The 19702-nt window shown below is 36.8% G+C and overlaps 1 protein-coding gene across 1 annotated transcript in view; it reads left to right on the top strand.

Annotated features, from left to right (window-relative positions):
* ACSL3 (acyl-CoA synthetase long chain family member 3) overlaps window positions 1-19702 on the top strand; it is a 48781-nt gene that overhangs the window by 24279 nt on the left and 4800 nt on the right. The window contains 14 exon segments of the mRNA XM_040566948.1: window positions 3410-3519; window positions 5260-5398; window positions 7113-7241; window positions 7244-7262; window positions 7846-7969; window positions 8263-8334; window positions 9151-9277; window positions 9280-9289; window positions 9919-9935; window positions 9938-10090; window positions 11124-11198; window positions 12252-12443; window positions 13691-13805; window positions 18272-18429. Coding sequence (XP_040422882.1) covers window positions 3410-3519; window positions 5260-5398; window positions 7113-7241; window positions 7244-7262; window positions 7846-7969; window positions 8263-8334; window positions 9151-9277; window positions 9280-9289; window positions 9919-9935; window positions 9938-10090; window positions 11124-11198; window positions 12252-12443; window positions 13691-13805; window positions 18272-18429 — 1440 coding nt within the window.

Here is a 19702-nt window from a genome sequence, read left to right as displayed (position 1 = left end):
GGTCCCTGTGGACAGTGAATTAAACATGAGCACATCGTGCGTGTTTGCAGTGAACGCCATTGGCATAGGGCAGTGGTAGCACAAGTGTAGCAAGTAGGTTCGGGGAAGTGAGCCTTCCCTTCTGTTTGAACACTGCTGAGACCAGATCCAGAGTGCTGTGTCCAGTTTGGGGCTTCCCTGTAGAAGAAAGACAATGATGTGCTGGAATGAGTCCAGTGGAGGGCTGCCAGGGTGATGAAGGGGTTGGAAAACATGACGTATGAGGAGAGGCTGATAGAAAGGGTCTGCTCAGCATTAAGACAAGTGAGTTGAGATCTCAGTGCTGACTAAATAAATCTACATAATGGGAACATGCAGGGGGCAAAGCCAGGCTCTGCTCAAAGGTGTGTTCTGATAAGACAGGAGGCAACAGACATGAGTTGAAACACAGAAATGTTTGATTAGATAATAGGAAAAACTTGTTCCCTGTGAGGGTGCTTAAATACCAGAACAGGAGCCTAGCAGCATTGTGAAATCTCCATCCCTGGAGATGCTCAAAACTGGAGTGGATACAGGCCTGAGCACCCTGCTCTAATGACCTGTTTTGAGCAGGTGGTTGGACTGTGTGATCTTCCCAGGTGCCCTCATACCTAAATTCAATATTTTTGATCCTCTCTTCATTGAGTGACTGCTGTTAATTTTCCTTCCAGAGCAGAGATTTATCTGCACAGCCTGTTCTCAAATGTGTTGCTTTGTAACTACACTTCTAGTACACTGTGTCAGTTCCCTTTTAGCACTTTTGGGATGTTAGATTCTCAGTGACTGTCCTGGGAATAAGATAAAAAGGCTTGCATCAGTTATTCTAACATTGGAAGTGAAGTACGTTTACGAATACTAGGAAGACTTCGTAATTTGGGGAAAAAACTTAAGATAGTGAGTGGATGGATGTCGTGTGTAGAATGGTATGCATATGCTTTTGGTTTTGTTGGGCTAATGTTTTAAATTCCCTTGTTGAGACGTGCTTCAGCACACTGTCTGCTGTCTGACATGGTATTTAGCATGTGAGCTGTATGTCATCTTATGTGGAGTTGTGACTTGTGTGTTGGCAGGTGATAATGTTACCCTGCAGCATTCATGCGGTCGTTTTGCTGAATGAATGGTAAAACTCAGTTTTTGTTGAAGTAGTAGTGGCAAGGCATTGCAAAATTGCCTGTATTGACACTTTTCAGTTTTCAGGTATCGCAACAGGTAACTGCAACTGCTCTGGTAGTGCTGTGACACTTTCTGAATATGAAATGTTTTAAATCTGATGGTACATGCACAAAATTCTTGCTAACAGAACAGGTTCACATGCTTTGTACCTGGTGCTGGAGAGAGTGTCTTTTGTATTTAAGAATTAAAATGGAGAAAGTCATTTTATGTTGTGTATTACTCACACAGAAAAAGTAGTTTCAAATGATGCAAAAACAACAAACAAGAACATAGAGTATTTCTCATCATCAAACCATGTAAGTCTTGCATTTGCCAGAGGTAGAATGGGATTGTTAGTTGAAAAATAGGGAAAAACAGTAAAAAAAGAGTGATATCTGTAGCAGAAATTGAAATTTGTTTTGAATTTAAGACTTGCTTTTAATATTGCATATGTGAAGATAAGCACAAAAGATAATCCCTTTGGGATTTGGTATATCTTCAAGACAAAAAGGAAGGGAGGGCTAATGCCTAAACAATTTTCAGATGTGCTGGAAAAAATTTTAGGTGCTAATATGGAGAAGTGAGAATTTCACAGGTCAGTCACTGCTCAGTTTCTTCCTCTCCATGACATCATTCGTGGACAGACACCATTTTATAAATGGTATATCTGTTTCTTTTCTCTGTCACATAACCCTAGGTTGTTTTTGATGTATTTATTTTGTTGATGAGTAATTAATTATATAAATGGTTAGTTAGGAGATTCTACTTTTCTTTCGAAGCAGTGTGGCGTTTCGGTTGTGCTTGTTGGCTTGGGGAAACTGAATTTCTGCTAGATGTTTATATAACAGGGGTCACCGAAGTAAGTAGGGAGAGCTCGTGGGAACTAGTAGAGGCACTCTTCTGGACTTTGCTCCCACCAAATTAAAGAAAACACAGTGCATGTGCGTTTGCCCTGCAACAGTTCTGAACTATGATAGACTGTTTTAAGGAGGAAAAAATAAGTAGAGGTCAGCTATTTACTTCTCTGTGTAAGAAATGTCTGCTGCTGAGTTCTTCCTTACTCTGCTGTACTGAGTTAATAACCCCATGGATTTCAAATCCTCAGGATACAATGGAGTTTGATCTTCTGCTGCAGTGCAGCCCTAATTTGTAATAGGGTGTCTTGTTCTAATAATTATTGCTATGTTGAAGTTTTCAGCTAAATTTAGTTAAATAAATTCAGATACTTAATGTGATAGGACCTCCAGCACTGATGTTGTAATTCTCAGTAATTGCGATATCTGATCTTTAAAGTTTTTCAAGATGTGAGCTGTAGTAAAGTGCTATTCCCCTATTTAGCATTCTGCTTGGAAAACAGGAAATCACTTTTTTTTTTTTTTGAGAGCAATACCTCTCTTCCTTTCTGAGCTGCCTTTTTTTTCCCCCCGGCCTCTGCCTTTCTTTTCTCACGCAGATCCCATAAAAATGGCAGGAAATGAAATCTGGTTTTAAAATCGTTAATCTGAAATAACTGTGGTTTAACACTCTATCACTAATGAGCTGCCCTTAAATACCAGAAATGTAGTTTTTCTAATAGTCAGTCTCCTCAATGTTTTCTTACGTTACTATTCTGTATTCTCATGATGTCAGTTCAATGCTGTGACTGTGGTGATTACACCTTAATTTTATTGTTTTAAATAGATGGGAGAGTATGATAGTCACAGATTTATTACCAAGTAAGAGAACTAATCTGCCGATAAGATGTACAACAATAGTCTAATAATTTCTTCTTAGCAGTCTTTTGTACGAGGCTAGTGACAAGAGCATATGAATTCTGAAAAGTCAAATAAATACTGTTTCTTACCTGTGTACAAAAGGACTGTGAAACAGTGTATTTATTAAATTGAGAACAGATGTGTACTTTAAAATGGTAAAAAACATGAAGATGAGAGAGCAGATCTAGAAGAGAATTACATAGGGTAATGTGGTTTTATACTACAAACTAGAGCTTGAAAAGTAGCAAACAGTCACACATACAATATTTGTTCTTTGTTACCCCTGTGAATAACTGAAAATTATGCTGTATTTAAATACACATAATGTGTATTTTTAAAGTACAAAACTACAGCACCTTCCTGTTAGTTGACAAATAGATTTACTGTTTTGCCTAACTTAGTACAGGTTAATCTCAGCCCTTTGTTATAAAACTGAATGTGAAAGCGTAAAACAAAGATTCACCTTTTCTTTTTCTTTGTTTCAGTTGTTACTCTGTACGCTACTCTAGGAGGCGCAGCAATAGTACATGGGCTCAATGAAACGGAGGTGACCACCATCATTACTAGTAAAGAATTGATGCAAACAAAATTGAAGGTCAGAAAACTTATTTATTTGTGTGCCTTTCTCCAGTGTATCTCATCATTGTTAAAAGGCCTGGTAGCTGTATGGAACAACGATTTATTGCCTTTCTGTAGTGCAGACAGTTCTTATAGAACAAGAATTTTGTATCTATCTTCATATACAGGAAAAAAAAAAGTTAACTTTGGGTTTTAAGCTCCCAAATGACTTCTGAGAACAAGATGAGCTATTTGCACTACTGAAGAGCTGTAATCCTGCCTGGAACAACACCTTTACGAGGAAATTCTGTGGTTTCTGGGTGGATTTAGTGCCTGTAAAATCAACAGTTTGAAGGAAATATGAAGAACAGAAAAATGTATGAACTACATATGAATAGCTAAAAGTGATCATACTCCTTGGACGTTTTCCCAGGAGAGAATGGCTCTTAAATGTAAAGACGAATGCTCGGAGAGTTAGAACTCTTCTCTAGTGCAGAGAAAGCTTAACAAACATTAGTATAGTCCAAAAAAAAAAATCCCCCCAAATGTATTTGTATTTAATTGAATATTTTCTGTTAAATAAATCCCAGCAATATGATAAGAGTAATTAAGGGTTTTAATTTCATGCCTTAACCAATTGTGATTCTGGGCAATTGGGAGACTGCAGAAACTTAGATGCCTTGCTTCAAACTCCAAAGTGCTGTAAATGATCAGTGAAGTTCCTTAACTGGTTTCATAAGAACTTATCAGACCCAGTTGCTCCTTTCTCCAGAGGTTTAGGTCTTTAAGAGTATGAGTGAGTTAGTGTCAGCTGCTGATTATTGTGTATTAGTTGTTCCATGGTTAACTGTCGAGGGCATCTACAGGCCTGCAGCACTTACAATTCTTACAATTTATGTAACTTACCCCTGCGTTGTCTCTGCCAGTCCAAGAGGTCTATGAAACAAGTGATGTGTAGTAACTTTGTGGTGGTCTGTTTATTTGGCGAAGCTCGGAGTGCAGGATACCCACTGTTTTCCAAGACCTTACTGACCCAGATAGAATACGGAGGTGGAAAAACAAACCTGCATGAGTCTGGTCATAGTGTGTTTTGGAGGAACTAGACCTTTCACGTAGAGTTGTTGTTTAATTAAAAGCTCTGCGATATTGCTGCATGTTGAGAGAGAATTTTCCAAGCCTTATGTTTTTCTCTCAAGTTATTAGACTATATGTACTGCAAGCTGAAATAAATGTGCATTGTAAGAGAATGAATTCCATCCGCTAGAGATGATAATTATATCTTCTTTCTCTGGAACTTTGATAACTGTCTTAAAACTTGGGTTTTGTTTGAAATACTTAACTATTGCTTAAGTAATCATTTTATGTATTTTTGCTTGCTGTTGGTTATTTTAAACAGCATAGTAGACAAGGAATAACCAAAGTATTGTCGTGATCTCGGTGTCGCCAGCTGCCCAGGACCTTTTCTTCTCAGTGTTCTATGAGAGTGTAAAGTCAGTTATCTCTTCTGATCTTCATAGTCTTATCTGTGGGCTTTTCTTGAAATAAGACCCAGATTAGTAAATGGATGGAAAATAATTTGGACTTCTAGGTGGAAAGTTCAATTAATCCTACATATCTAAGTGTGGAAAGTTTCAAGCTTTGCAGCTATTTGAGCTAGATAGGTTTATCCTCTGATATTGTAAATGTTCAAATATTTTGTCTTTTTTAATGTGTGTAATAGATAAATTTTTTGTTCTTGTTGGCACAAATTTCATGATTGATGTCTGAATTTCCACAGGAAATTGTTTCTCAAGTTCCACTGCTGCAACATATTATTACAGTGGACGGCAAACCAACAACATGGTCAGAGTTTCCCAAGGGTGTCATTGTTCACACTATGGCTTCCGTGCAAGCCATGGGTGCCAAGGCAGATGCTGGTAGGTTTCTTTTCTTTCCATTTGGATCATGTAAATTATTGTCCTACTTTGACCCTGTTGAGTAAATTTGGGAAAATTGCACGTCTCAGAAAACTATGCAGTGGATAAAATGCTTTTAATAAAAACGTCTTCTCCACAAGCGTCATGTATGTCAAAGAATAATTTTTAGCATATCTATTTAGACCAGGATAGAAATTTAGCATGCGTTCTTATGATCAGATGAATTAAAAACAGGTTATTTAGAACACACAGAGGAAATACTTCTGCATTTTTTAGCAAAAGGCATCAGTAATACACTACCGGTAAATTCACAAATAACAAAATGTAAAATAGCTATTTAAACCGGGTAGAACTTGGTCACGGTTATTGTAAGTCTGATAGTCTCAATCTACTATGAAATTTTCTTGAAATTTATTTCCAAACGATGTAACATTTTAGGGTTAGAAATAAAGAATTTCAGAAGGTGTTTTAACTATCTTGTCATAACAAATTTTTACTCTTAGCTCTGAAGGGCTGCTAAATCTAGTATCTTAAGGTTTCATATATTCAATAGTTGATTTTGTGCTTGTTCTTTGTGTTTTCAGTGTCTTCTAATCATTGAAGGCACATGAATGTTGCAATGAATTTTGTTTTAGGAGTGGGATGGGTGTTTAATCTGCCTGCTGTTGAAGTTTAGGGGAATGGCAGTTGTGCTGCCAACGTGATAACCTCTCAATTTTTAAAAAGATTGTTTTCCCTTTTTGATGTACCAATTTTGTTTACTCTTAAAATTGTTTAAGAAAACACCAACAGAATAAATTATAGCTACAACCCATTAGCTCCTTGAGGCTTTTTAATGCATTTGCTATGTAACAAGGTGTCTAATCCTTCTTCCTCCAGTCTTTCAAATATTGCATACAATAAAGGAATGTTACCTGTGTTGAGTTAACCACTCATAAATATGGAATACTACAAGAACATTTTTTATGGTCAAGCATGTTCTGCTTGTTACATTCAATCATGAGGTTCTGTTATGTTGTTTCTCTCTGTCGTCATTGCACAGGATGGACAGGGTTCAGTGAGTGGGAAATACGCTTTTACTGTTCTCATTCAGTGTGTGTTTTTGCCACAAGTATTGTACATTATGCAGTTTTTTCCTCTGAGTATACGCAATTGTTTTCATATTTTCTTGCTTTCAGTGCAAGTATTTAAAAATGCTTTAATCTAGTAAAGCTATTGAACTTGAATATTTATAGAAATTGGAGGTCATGGTGGCCCAGCAGAGCCTTGCTGTGAGCGCTCAGATGAGGCAGCGTGTTACTTCTCTGCTGCAAGTGCATGACAAAGGAGCTTTGCAAATGGGGATTTGCCTTGTGCCAGCTTGGAACCATTGCAGCATAGCTTCGTAAGCATATGGAGCTCAGTGGCGTTTTGGAGAAGTCAAAGATCTGCCCATTTTTCTGTCTTCGGCAGGAATACAGGAAACGTAACAGGAACCAAGCTGTCTCCTAGGCTAGGGCAATCACTGAAAGTATTGCTCAGCTCATACAAAGAAGTCCCTGCTCTTTATGAAGGCGCTTAAGCTTGCCCACAGTCTTTTCAAATGAAAGCAAAATGTAATGTCAATAGTCATGTTATATTAGAACAAATGCTATAATATGTTAGCATGTAAGATCTCCCAATCTGATAGGCTTTCCACATGTCATATATTCTCTTTTTTTAATGAAAATTACAGGGAACAAACAGCAGGCCAGGCCTGTACCCTCAGATATTGCAGTGATCATGTACACAAGTGGATCCACAGGAATTCCCAAAGGAGTTATGATCTCCCATTGCAACATAATAGCTGGTATAACTGGAATGGCTGAAGGATCCCAAATCTGGGGTATGTACCAACAATTACTTAACAAAATAAAGAAGTTGGGTAGTTGCATATAATTTTAGATGAATTATTGTGTAAAATATTAAGTTTATGTTGCTTTGTCTTTGATGCATCATACTGTGCACTGATGTCTGAGCATCTTCCAGTACTGCATTAAATGACATGATTACTCCATGTGCTGTCTCTCTCATCTTCTGTATGTGGGCAAGACCGGGGACACAAAAGCCTGTGAGGCGCCTTGCAGTAGAGTGGTTGAAAGCTGCCTTAGCAGTACTTCCTTTGGTTAGTGTTAAATTCTGTGGTTTCTTTCTGTTTGGTGCAGTTTTTAATCTTGTCCACAGAGCTGCCTTTGCAACCATAACACACGGTTAATTGTCTTGGGATGAGAAAACATCACACTTCCTTCATGCCATAAACCTACAGTATGTAATAAAAGAATTTTGAAACTAAGTCCATCATATTTGAAATACGTTCATAAGCTCAAATGCATTCTTCTACTTTTCTAGCTCTTCAGTAAGCTTTGTATAAATTTAGCTTAGTGACTCTAATGGTGTGGCATAAACCTATTTCTTAAAATTCTTTACAGGGAAAAAGACATCTATATTGGCTATTTGCCTCTTGCCCATGTTCTGGAACTGAGTGCTGAACTCGTGTGTCTGTCTCATGGATGCCGCATTGGTTACTCTTCACCGCAGACATTAGCTGACCAGGTACGTTGTTGATATAAGCCCATGTAGTAGAAAATTACTTGTGTCAGATCTTATTTGTGTGTGTTTGTGTATATATGTATATACGGTGTGTTTATTTGTTTGATATTGCATACATTTCCATTTCTACAATTCGTGAAACAGGATATTGGGAGTTATAACTGATACTCTGGGTTAGTGTTAATTGTTTAAAATAGGAATTCAAATAAAAATGATTGGAAGATGTGCTATGTTATGTTGTTTCTTATGTCAAAAGTCTTGAATATGTTTGCTAGTAAACTTGTTCTTCATTTTAGTCCTCTAAAATAAAGAAAGGAAGCAAAGGTGATGTTACTACACTTAAACCAACACTAATGGCAGCTGTTCCTGTAAGTAACTAAGAATAATATAACATGTTAAAATAAAACTCATCATTCAAATTTTATCAGTAAAATAAATGCAATGATCATTTAAAATATTTTTTAAGTTGGCTTAAAATAATGTATTTGGTATTTATTTATATGTTGAAGATAAACATACATCACATGAGTGTCAAACTTGGAAGAAGTTTAAATAGCAGTGGGGATTAGACTGCCACTTTAGTAATCTGTTCATCATAATAAGCAGTGTGTGTGGATATGTACATACATGCTGTGCATTTACATGTTTATGGTATGTACTCTCTTCCTGATGGCTGTTTTTATATCATATATATGTAAAAGATATAAACCTTATGGAATAATACATACATGATTTGAAAATAGCCACAATGTGATAAAAACAGTCCTTGACGCAGACTTCTCTTTACCTCATTAGACCTTATCTGGGAAGAGAAAATATGTTTCCACCTTGTAACATGTTAAAGATGGTGTTTGCCTGTTTAGCAAGCAATGTGCTGGTTTTCACACTAGTTTTTGAAGTGAGCCATTTTGAAGGTGGTAGTGAAGAGAAATGGACTCATACCCACGTAATACTTCATTGAACAAGGATAGTTAGCAGTAGGCAGCATGGGGTTGAATAGTGCTCCTGCTCAGATTTCTGCTTTCCTCCTTTATATGAGCATCTTGCTATTTTTCAGTAATGGAAGAGAATGCAACTGGAGGGGTCGTCTGAGCTACATTGGATTTTCTAGATTGTTTCCTTTTTATTGTACTGAATTTAAGATTTCTCTTGCTTTGAGTTGAAGTTTTTCTTTTTATAACCAGGAAATTATGGATCGGATCTACAAAATGTCCATGAATAAAGTGAATGAAATGACAAGTTTCCAGCGGAATCTATTTATATTGGCCTACAATTACAAAATGGAACAGATTTCCAAAGGTTACACTACCCCCTTTGCGATAGGTAATTTTAACTTTTTTTCTTAATGGTATCAGAAAATACTTACCAAAATCTTACTACATGACCAGTATCTGATTTTTATGCTTTTCTTTGTTTTAATGTTTATCCTTGGAATAAACATGAGCAGGCCTGTAATGAATTGTAAATTGAAACAACAAATCTGTAGTTTGTGAGATGGCTTTAAATATTCACTGATATAATTTAAATGACTTATGTAACTTGAAGCTGATTTACATTTGTTGCATTATGTTCATCAGGGCTTTAGTGATGAGCTTATACAGTTCTTGGGTAAGATAGGAAATCTATAGATATTTGCAGTCTTTACATTTTCACAAAGTCAGACTAAAGGGTAATTACAAAATTTATAGTTTATGTAAAAATTTTTTTGAAGAGAAAATCACAGCTTTACTTATCTTACTGAAACTGTACTTTCAAAATATTTAATCCATCTTCAAGTCAGAATGTAGAAATAAATTTTTGAAATGTTGTTTTTTATGGAAAATCTTTAAATGTGCTCCTGCAAGGTTTTCTGAAGTTTATATGAAGATGGATGAAACTTAAAACTTAAATACAAAATCAGATCTTTTGTTTTTAAGCAACAAATTCTTCATATTCTCATCTTTGTATTTTAGCCTTATTTTCCGGAAAGTACGATGCTGCTAGGTGGAAAAATTCGCATCCTGCTTTGTGGAGGAGCTCCACTCTCTGCAGCAACCCAGCGATTTATGAACATTTGTTTCTGTTGCCCTGTAGGACAGGGGTATGGACTAACTGAATCAGCTGGAGCCGGAACCATCACTGAAGGTTGGTGTAGCTGCATCCTTGCTGAGTGCTCTGTGGAGATAATCTTTGACAGTCCCTTCATTGGTTTTTGCCTTAAAACATAATTAGGAAATGCTGTTAGTCAAAAAATTTACGAAACAGTAGGAGTGCTAGGTTTGACTCATTGTGCTAAAGCTCATGGGGTACATATAAAATCAGTGTTCTCATTTGTAATAGAGAAACTTGTAAGAGCGTGAATGAGATCTTGGCAGTATTGTGCTTACTAGTTGAACTGAATAAAGTATTAATTTCGGTGAGCATATTGAGATGTTAGGGGAAAAAAAAGAATGAATACAAAAACCTGTGCCAAATTTTAGCTTTATATAACATGGAACTTCGTGGTTACAGTTGCTTTTTAATCCTAAAATTCCACTCGTATTCAGTGGTGGCAAAAACAGTTAGAGCTGCTGGTTTTTGTCAGTGGTGCGATCTAGCTAGGAGTCATATGAAAAGTATCTAATGTTCATTGCTGTTATGCTGGATTGTAGAACATGTATTGTTCCTTAGTGATCCACAGACTACTGGGATGTGGCTTTTATTCCAAGAGGTCTTTGGTAACGGCTTCTTTAGTAGTTTGGAGGAGGAAAAAAGATCACTCTAGTAATTTGGGAAGGTGCCAGGATGCAGAAGCATTGGGGATTGAAACCAGGGAAGTGAATCAAAATGCTGAATCTCTGAATTGTTATGAAATACTGTTGCTTATCATTCAAAGTCAAGCAAGCACTATTAAAAGTTGTGCTGCTTCTACAGTGTGATCCATGTGGACACGGAGTCAGAACTGTGTTGATCTGGCTGGAGCTATCTGTAAATACAGCCATCTACTCTATTGCAGGACGAGAAATTTATCTGTATTACCTTGATATATCCATTGGTATTTTTGGAAGTGCTGTTGCGTATGTTAACATTAAACTTCAGAAATAAATAGTTAAATTTCACTAAATGAAGTGCATGACAACAAAGATTTTTCTTGTCAGTTTTGGTATTTTTTCCTTAAAAATGCTTTTTTAAATTTTAGTTTGGGATTACACTACAGGAAGAGTGGGAGCACCTTTGGTCTGCTGTGAAATCAAATTAATGAACTGGGAAGAAGGTAAGAATTTATATGATTAAATTATAGTGCATTTGCAAGACAAGGTAGTTTTCTGTAGGATTTTGCTTAGTAGTACTAATTAGAAGACTGTTTCTTGCCTTTTATTTTTTTAAATCCTACTTTTACCTATATACATTTGAACCTGTATACATTTGATCTTGGAGGGGGAAAAAGTAAAATAAATTCCTCTGATTTTTAATTGTAAACATATCTAGACAGAAGCTATCAACACATCAATAGTGTTTTGATTAAGTTATATTATGGCTTTTTTTGCCAATACTTTTTTTGTTTATTTCAGTCACTTTAAATGCATATTGTTTAAGTGTATACAGCATTGCACCTTTTTCAAGTTTGGAGTAGTATTCTTGCAGGAGAGGGTGTAAGTCTTGTATGTTGCATCTTGGAGTTGGTTTCAGTAGGCTTTAACTGAAATCTATGCACAATACCTTCTGTTGTCATTAAGAAATTTTAAAATAGACTTCATAATATTATTAATAAAATAAGTAAGATAGTGGCATACGGAAAGGTAGCTTAATGGATGCTGTATAAAATACATTTAATGAAATTTGAAGTGTGTTTAGACTATTTCCTCTAAGGTAGGCTTTTATGTATTGCAGAGTAGAACTACATAATACTTGAGGGAGTTCTGGGGCTAATATAAAACCTTAGATTTTGGTAGTTTTTCTTCCTAAAATACAAGATGAAAATTATATATTTTTTTTCCATTTGAGCCTGTGTGAAGCTTATAAAGCATGTTAGTCCAGACCAAAAAAAAAAATGCATAGATGTGGCATCTGCCCTCCACATGCGTGTGAATTTCATTGTTTGTAAGCACGTATCTTAAACAGCTGCTTATATGCTGAAAAGAAATGGAACCAGCTCTTCTCTTACTTTATTATTCAGGCAGTGTTTTCAAGTGGTGACTAAGTGTTTTTTTGAAGTGATGGCTAAGGACCTATTAATTTTTTTTGTATTTAAATAGTAACAGTGATAGGAATTCTTGCTTTGGAATGTATTTTTAATTCCTGCTAACTTAAGAAAAACTATTTTCAGGTGGATATTACAACACTGATAAACCATATCCTAGAGGTGAGATTCTTATCGGGGGTCAAAATGTGACTGTGGGCTACTATAAAAATGAAGGACGAACCAAAAAAGATTTCACTATTGATGAGAATGGGCAGAGGTGGCTTCATACTGGAGACATTGGAGAGTTTCATCAAGATGGATGTCTAAAAATAATTGGTGAGTTCATAGATTCAGGTAAACACATATAAACAGATTATTTTCAGGGCTGCTAAATACTGTAGTTAACAAAAAAAAAAAATTTACATATCTTGGCATGCAGTCCAAAATCCTATGATTTATCCTAAGAAAATTCTGATATCTTAACATATAAACATCATCATGTGCTTTTAAAGCTATTTTTAAAACATTTGTTTCCTTTCAAAACAGTCTGAACGTTGACTCCAGTCTGCTAGTGAGTAGTAAGTAGTTAAATGTAGGCTACCTTGAGCTAGATAAGCTGTCTTAGATTTTATAACTTCGTAAGTGTGAAGTTTGGTAGAGTGAAAGGGCTCTTTTGTAATGTGTTCTCAGGAATTAATTTTTTTTTTAACCTTACCATTCTTTATAATAAGAGTATTCCTTTATCGTAAAGCAACTAAGGGAAGAATATTCTAAGGTAAATATGTTACTCATAAGACTGTGATAGTCTCCTAGTGCTTTGACATCTGTAGGCACAAAAATAGGTGCCTTATAGACTGCCAAGTGTCTCTTGAAGTCAGTGGATGATTCAGCATGCTCTTTAATTCTGAAAACTAAGCTTACTTGTTTTATTAAATGAGTAAGATCTTAGGTCCCATTGCAGCTACCTTTCCCTGGTCAAACAGGTAAAAGCCAAAAAACAACTTTGCCTGTTTGAACACTTGTACAGGCATATAGCAAAGGAGAGGTATTCCTGGCTGCCATCACAGCTGAGTGGGTACGGTGCTATAGTCACCTTGACTTTGTGTCTACGTACAATAAGCTCAAGTAATTTGGGCTGAATTTTCAGTTTAAATTGTTGTGTTTCAAGTAACAGATGGACAGTTGCACTTTAAATATGGATTTAGCCTAGGAATAAATAGCAAAATGTCACCAAATGCTGCATCTGCTGCCTCAGGCATCTGGACCAGACAGCACAAAATGTGTGCTTCTAGCCAAACACTGTTTTTTACGTAACCCTAGTTGTCTTCCATTCACTTGCTAGTGCTACAATATAGGAGACGTTGTTTAGAGGCAGGAAATGCATAGAATTGAAGTGTGGCTCATGTTTAAGCGAAGGACAGGTTGATGAGATTGAAGTCTGGAAGTCTGATATTAACTGTTTCTGGTACATTCACCAAACATGAGTCAGCTTTCCTTTTGACATTTATACATTTCAGAAAAGTATAAATTCAATGCCTAAACCTTTGTGTTGCATAATTAGCATTTCTTTTTTTCCTCAATAGATCGTAAAAAAGACCTTGTAAAACTTCAGGCAGGAGAATATGTCTCTCTTGGCAAAGTAGAAGCAGCTCTAAAGAATCTTCCACTGGTAGATAATATTTGTGCATATGCAAGCAGGTAAGAGGCAGCTGATGTTTTGATGTTGCTATATTCTTTGTCTATCCTAGTGAAGTCATATGCAAAATGTTTTTTCTTCAAAGCATGGATTTTTTTAACTTGTTGGAAAAGGATTTTATTTAAAGTACAATGGAATAGCTTTCTTTATCAAAACTAAACATCTGAGCTGTATGTTTTTATTTTTCTTTTCCCAATTTTTTCCACTGTTTCTTGGAAATGCCAAGAATGAATCTTTCACTCCCTTTTTCCCAACCTGAAAAGCAGCTGAGCTTTGAAGTTTAACTGCATTCATAACAGACATCACTCAAGCACTTTAGAGATACTACCTATAGAAGTCCTAGTAGACCTTGCTCCTTGCTGTATTCAGCTGTGAGCTGTTTGTCAGAGGAATGAGGGGAATGAAAACAAAACCCCCAACAGCCCAGAAGCTGCTTTGTGTCCATGCAGAACACCAGCAGAAGCCTTGAAGCTGGAGAGAAAACACTGTAAATCCTATGCAGAGCCACAATTGATAAAAAGTGATGAAACGTCCTTTCTATTTTCTTTCTAAGTGTACTACCAAGTTAGGAATATAAGGGCTCAAACATGTCTGAAGTTTCTATTTGTAGAATTTCCTATCTGTGCAGAATATAGACTTAAATGTACAAATATCCTTCAGATGCTTCTGGTTTCCTTTTGTCATTTTGAAATTTGGAAGGTCATTTTGGAGCATCTGAGTGATCAGAAATGTTCTATTCGGTATAATATACATTCAAAACAAGTCCCACTTAACTTTGAAGGAGGCCAGAACAAACACACCAGAGAATTGCTCAGTAGTAATAGTAAATTAACTTTTGGTTTGTTCACCTGGTTCTTTGTGTTTTTCTTAACTAACAGTATTCATCTCATAACTTTAGTTTTGACAGTTTCATAAAAATAGGCTAAGACATATTGGACATACTGCTGCTGAGAAGCTTTCATGGTATTAGGCTTTTATTATGGTTTCTTTTATTATGGTTTTCACCTAACGAACAAGTCTCATATTTGCTTACTTTGCCTGCCTGAGGTTACATGCATGTTCTGAACACTCCCTGTAATCGATGGAGAAAGAAGCTCCTACAGATGGTGATTGCTGCCGTGCTATGAGTAGAATTCATTCTAGAACTGTACTGTCAAATTTTTTGTTAATTTTGCCAGGTCAACGTAGCATTTACAGTGTACTAGAATACTTAAAAAGGACCTGTAAATTTCAGTAATTCTTCTACAATTAATACCTTTGTATACCATAATTCAAATACTTGATGTGCGTTGACTGATATTTTGCAAAGTGATAGCAATGAAATTTTAAAATTACTAGGATTGGAATTTCTGAAACAGACTTCTGTGGTCAGTCTGTAGCATTTCTTAAGTAGAAGAGCCATCCATTTTACTGGCCAATCTAGCAAAACATATATATTGCTTTTCCTAATAATAGCTTCTTAATTGATGCACTTTTTATTGTGTCATAAGATCATTGTTGCAAAAGTGTACTGTTATTTTTTGTATACTTTTGTTCAGCATAATTTGCAGAAAAAATTTGGCTCTTGAAGAGCTGTATAGGAGTGTAGATTGAGTAAACAAGAGAGTTCAGCTTTAACAGATCAGCTTTCTAGATATACTTGTTCTTTAATGGTGTTACATTTGCCTTTGACATTTATGAAAGCTTTGAGACTTTATTTTTTAAAATATTACAGTGTTTGTACAGTCAACTCCATATATTTGGAATATACACCTGACTGAGTTTGAAAAAATAAATTGTTAGCTACCTCTACTAGTTGCAAAGTTATTTGTGAATTACCAAGATAAGGAATTTGTGGCCAAATCTGGTTACATGTTGCTGCAAAAAAAAAAAAATTAAAAAAAGGTCTCACCAGTTTCCACTGTTTGGTATGCTGACTGTAAAGAAGTCGATTGGGACAGGAGAGCTGATCAACCTTCCATTAGAAATTAGGACAGATAGCTTGATCAATGGATCTCAAGCATCACATCAAGAAACAGAGTAGTTCAGTCACCTGAGGAACAGGCAAACATGGTGAAAAAATGAGTTCTCAGCAGGAAGCTCAAGGATACAAGGACCAGACTTTACAGAATTGGTGGTATGGACATGTAGTGCCACTGCAGATGTCTTTTTTGATAAGTCTGAGGGCTGTATTCAGATAGGATCTCAAGTACAGAAAGGTAGGAAGGATGTCTAGTGTAGGAGAGACTTTGGCAAAATCTGTTTTATAAAATGAAGAAAATAAAGTGAAGAGCTACAGAGAGGCTGTGAGCTCCAAGTGGCTTTTTCCAGAAAAAAAAGTGTAGTTGAATGAACTCATTTGTCCATAGGAATTTTCAGATGAACTGGAAGCTTGAGGCTTATCCAGCCAAGCGATTACTTCTATTTGCTGTTTTTCTCTGGAGATGCTGAAGTATTGCTGAACATGGCCTTAAGCATGTCAAAAGAGCATAGGAGCCAGGGGTGAGAGTGCCAGAGTCCTTTGTGTTCTGCATATAGGTTACTTGGGAACAGCCGTGCCGGAGGTAAATACATGGCTGCAGAGTTAGTGATGGAAAGACATCCTAGGCAGAAGTATACAAATACAAGAAGGGAGGAGGATCTGGATGCATTTGGATGTACAATATATACATGTTACAGAGTAGATGCCAAGTGAAGTCACAGAGGGTTTGGTGCAGCATATGGGAGAGAGGCAAAGACAGAAGGTGAGATGCAAGTAGTAAGTGATACTGAGGCTAATGTGAAGTCTTTCTGTAAATATATTCTTAGAAAACTAAGATGGGTTTGGAGTCGGCCAACAGACAAAGCTTGTCAGCAGATGATGCCAGAGAAGCCTATGTTTGTGATGGACTTTAATGCAGTCTTCACAACTGCTGTCAAATGTAATTCGTATCAGTGACAAAAGAAAAAAAAAACATCTTACATTGACCAAAAGGGTCTTTAGAATTAGTATTTTAAAATTATCTTACAGTCCTTAAAAGATAAACTAAAGTAATCTCCATACCAGGGTTATGGTTCAGTATTTTTTGCATGAACTATCTGTGTAGTGGAAGAGAGAGTTGAAATGATTTTTTAAGTCTGTAGATGGGTAAGGTAGGACAGGGCTGAGGTAAAGTGGAGGACAGAATTAGAATTCAGAGTGAGCTTGACTAGATGGAGATATTGTTTAAAAAAAAGTCAGTTTAAGGGAGAGCGTATGTAAATTATACACGTAAATGTACAGGATAAAGAACCACCAGATGGTAGCAGTTGAGTTGCAACTGATATGAGTCTGCAAGTGCTGTGCTGTTTTACGCAGGTAAATAGGATAATATGGCATAATCAGATGCACAACGATCTTTTTGCTCTAATAAACATTAAAGGGTGTCGGTTCCATACACAACACTTCAGAAAAGGTGGACCTCTTGAAAAGAGTCCAGGAGGAAACGGAAACATCTGGTCACAGCTCTGTGAGGCATGACTTACAAGGAAGGGGCATTACTTAAAATCCTAAAGAAAGTTAAGAAAGGCAGGAAGACTAGAAAGCTGAGAAGGGGGAAAAAATAGTAACAGTATGTGAAAGAATAACTAGCTTCTGTGGAAAGGAGAGGAACATCCGAGTGTTGGCTGTATAATACAACTGATGTAAACTGCAGAAAGGAAAAGTCAGGATAGCCATGAGAAACAGCTTTCCAATGGTGAGAGCAGTGATGTATTTGTAATGTTCAAGAATGGGTTAAGTGTCTTTTAGATGGAGCTGATCTTGCTTCAAAGCAGGTGAATGAATTAGATCTTCTACTTTACTCCATCTCAAAAACCTTGGTTATTTGTTTCAGGGCAGATTATGCTTCAGTGTATTCCAAATACTTTAAGGTCACAGCTTCATACGTTCCAGGTATATCAGAAGTAGACAAAGATTGCCAGCAGTAGAGTAAGCGTATGGACAACCACTTGAAAGAGAAAGAGAAGTCACTTCCCTTACAGACGCAGGCGTTCTTTGAGATGTGTTGTGCATATGCTTATTCCACAACCTGCTCTCCAACCCCTCTTCACTGCAGTCCTCTACTCCTCTACAGTAACTGGATTCTGCAGTTGAGAGGAAACTGAGGTAGGGAAGCCGCACTCCAGTCTTCATACCGGGATGCAAAACATGAGGAGAGGCAGGGCACATTGACATCGTGTGGGTACTGCTTCCCCAAAGCCTTGAGCATGAGGCACAGTGGAATATGCATATAGACAGCACACCTTGAAGCAGTCCAGTTGCTGTAAGGTAAGTAGCTTCTCTTTCTACTTATTTCGAAGCAGGCAAAGGTAATTTGTGTACTACTTCAGAAAGTTTATCAGGTGAACAAAAATCAGCTGTTAAGAGCAATAACTGTATGAACTGCACCCCCCCCCCCCCACTTGAAATGTTGTGTTTAAAGAGTTGTTAACGTTACAAAATTCATACTAAAATACATGTACTTCTCAGTTTCCATTCTTATGTCATTGGATTTGTTGTGCCAAATCAAAAGGAGCTTGTAGAACTAGCTCGAAAGAAAGGATTTAAAGGAACCTGGGAAGAGATCTGTAACAGTCCTGAGATGGAGAAGGAGGTACTGAAGGTGCTAGCTGAGGCTGCCATGGCAGGTGAGTAGCTGGGTGGTAAATATTAGCCTTGTGGACAGTGATGTCTGTGAAATGGATAAGCATATGCCCTAAAAATATGTCCTTGTGCATGTGTATTTTACTGTGTTGCATGAGAACATATATGAAGTGAAATTCTCATACAAAACCCAACAACAGCAACAACAAAAAGAACAAATGTGGGTAGGTCACAGAACCGGGTCAGTTCTTTTGGTTCGTTGTCGTCTTGTGTCGTGTAGTCTTGTAACTTCTCCCTTTTACTGTGGCCAATACCTGAGCAAAGAATGTAAGTACAGGACAAATACATCAAGCATAGCTCAGTTCCCTCTCTATGTGTGTCTGATGCTGTTCAGGATTTCCTGTAGTATGTTCTTGATACGTCTGTGGGGGGTATTGGGCAGTCTCACATGCTACATACCTCTGTGTAGGTGATTGGGGAAAAAAAGCCTGCAGTGAAGTGGGCTCGTCTAGCCTCTAGTGATTTCTGTCTGAGGGATTTCCTGAACAGAAAGCAGTGTCTTTGTAGCTAATGACTTTCAGTAGACTTCTCTTCATTAACTCTTCAGCCCTATTTTAAAGTTACATCAGTATCTGTGCTATCTTGTGGCAGAGTTGCACTGCTCAGCTATGTTAAAGGTGAAGAAATGCCTTTTGTGTATTTTAGCCCAGCCATCTGCTAGTTTAATTTGATTCTGCTGAGCTCCTGGGTTGGAAGAGCCAGGGAACAGTCACAAATGCAGTCAGAGCTTTTCTCTGTCTATTATACTTCCCCTCAGCTGTATCTTTTTCATGCTAATTGGCTGTAGTCTATTTAGCTATTCTGGTGCAGAATTATTCAGTGGCACTGTGATACTTTTTCTTCGTACGTAATAATTCTGCCTTGTTCTTTCGCACTTGACTATTACCAAGAACTGAGCTTTTTACAAATAGCTGTCAGTTACAATGACAGAATGGTTGTTAAAATGGTCAGTGTGGAGTTTAAATTTGTTTTTCGTCTGCATTCTCTTTTATATCTTTCTACAATGAGTGTTTTCTGCTGTTTTGTTTTGCAATCACTCTGTATCATGATGTCCTTCTGCAGCTCTTTGCAATTTGCCTTTATCTTTTCTATCCTGGATAATTTTATACTTCCAACAGTCTTTGTCCTGTTAATCTTCACCTCTCCTCCATATTGCTTGTGAATATTTTAAACCTCTGAGTAGTATATTTGCAGAGTTCTGTTACTGGAACATAATCTTACAAAGAATGCAGTCTCAATACTGCAACAGACATTTTT

Source organism: Cygnus olor, chromosome 9 (assembly GCF_009769625.2).
Source record: "Cygnus olor isolate bCygOlo1 chromosome 9, bCygOlo1.pri.v2, whole genome shotgun sequence".
Classification (NCBI taxonomy): Eukaryota; Metazoa; Chordata; class Aves; order Anseriformes; family Anatidae; genus Cygnus; species Cygnus olor.
The sequence above is the reverse complement of the archived record's forward strand: the minus strand, read 5'-3'. Positions and strand labels throughout refer to the sequence as shown.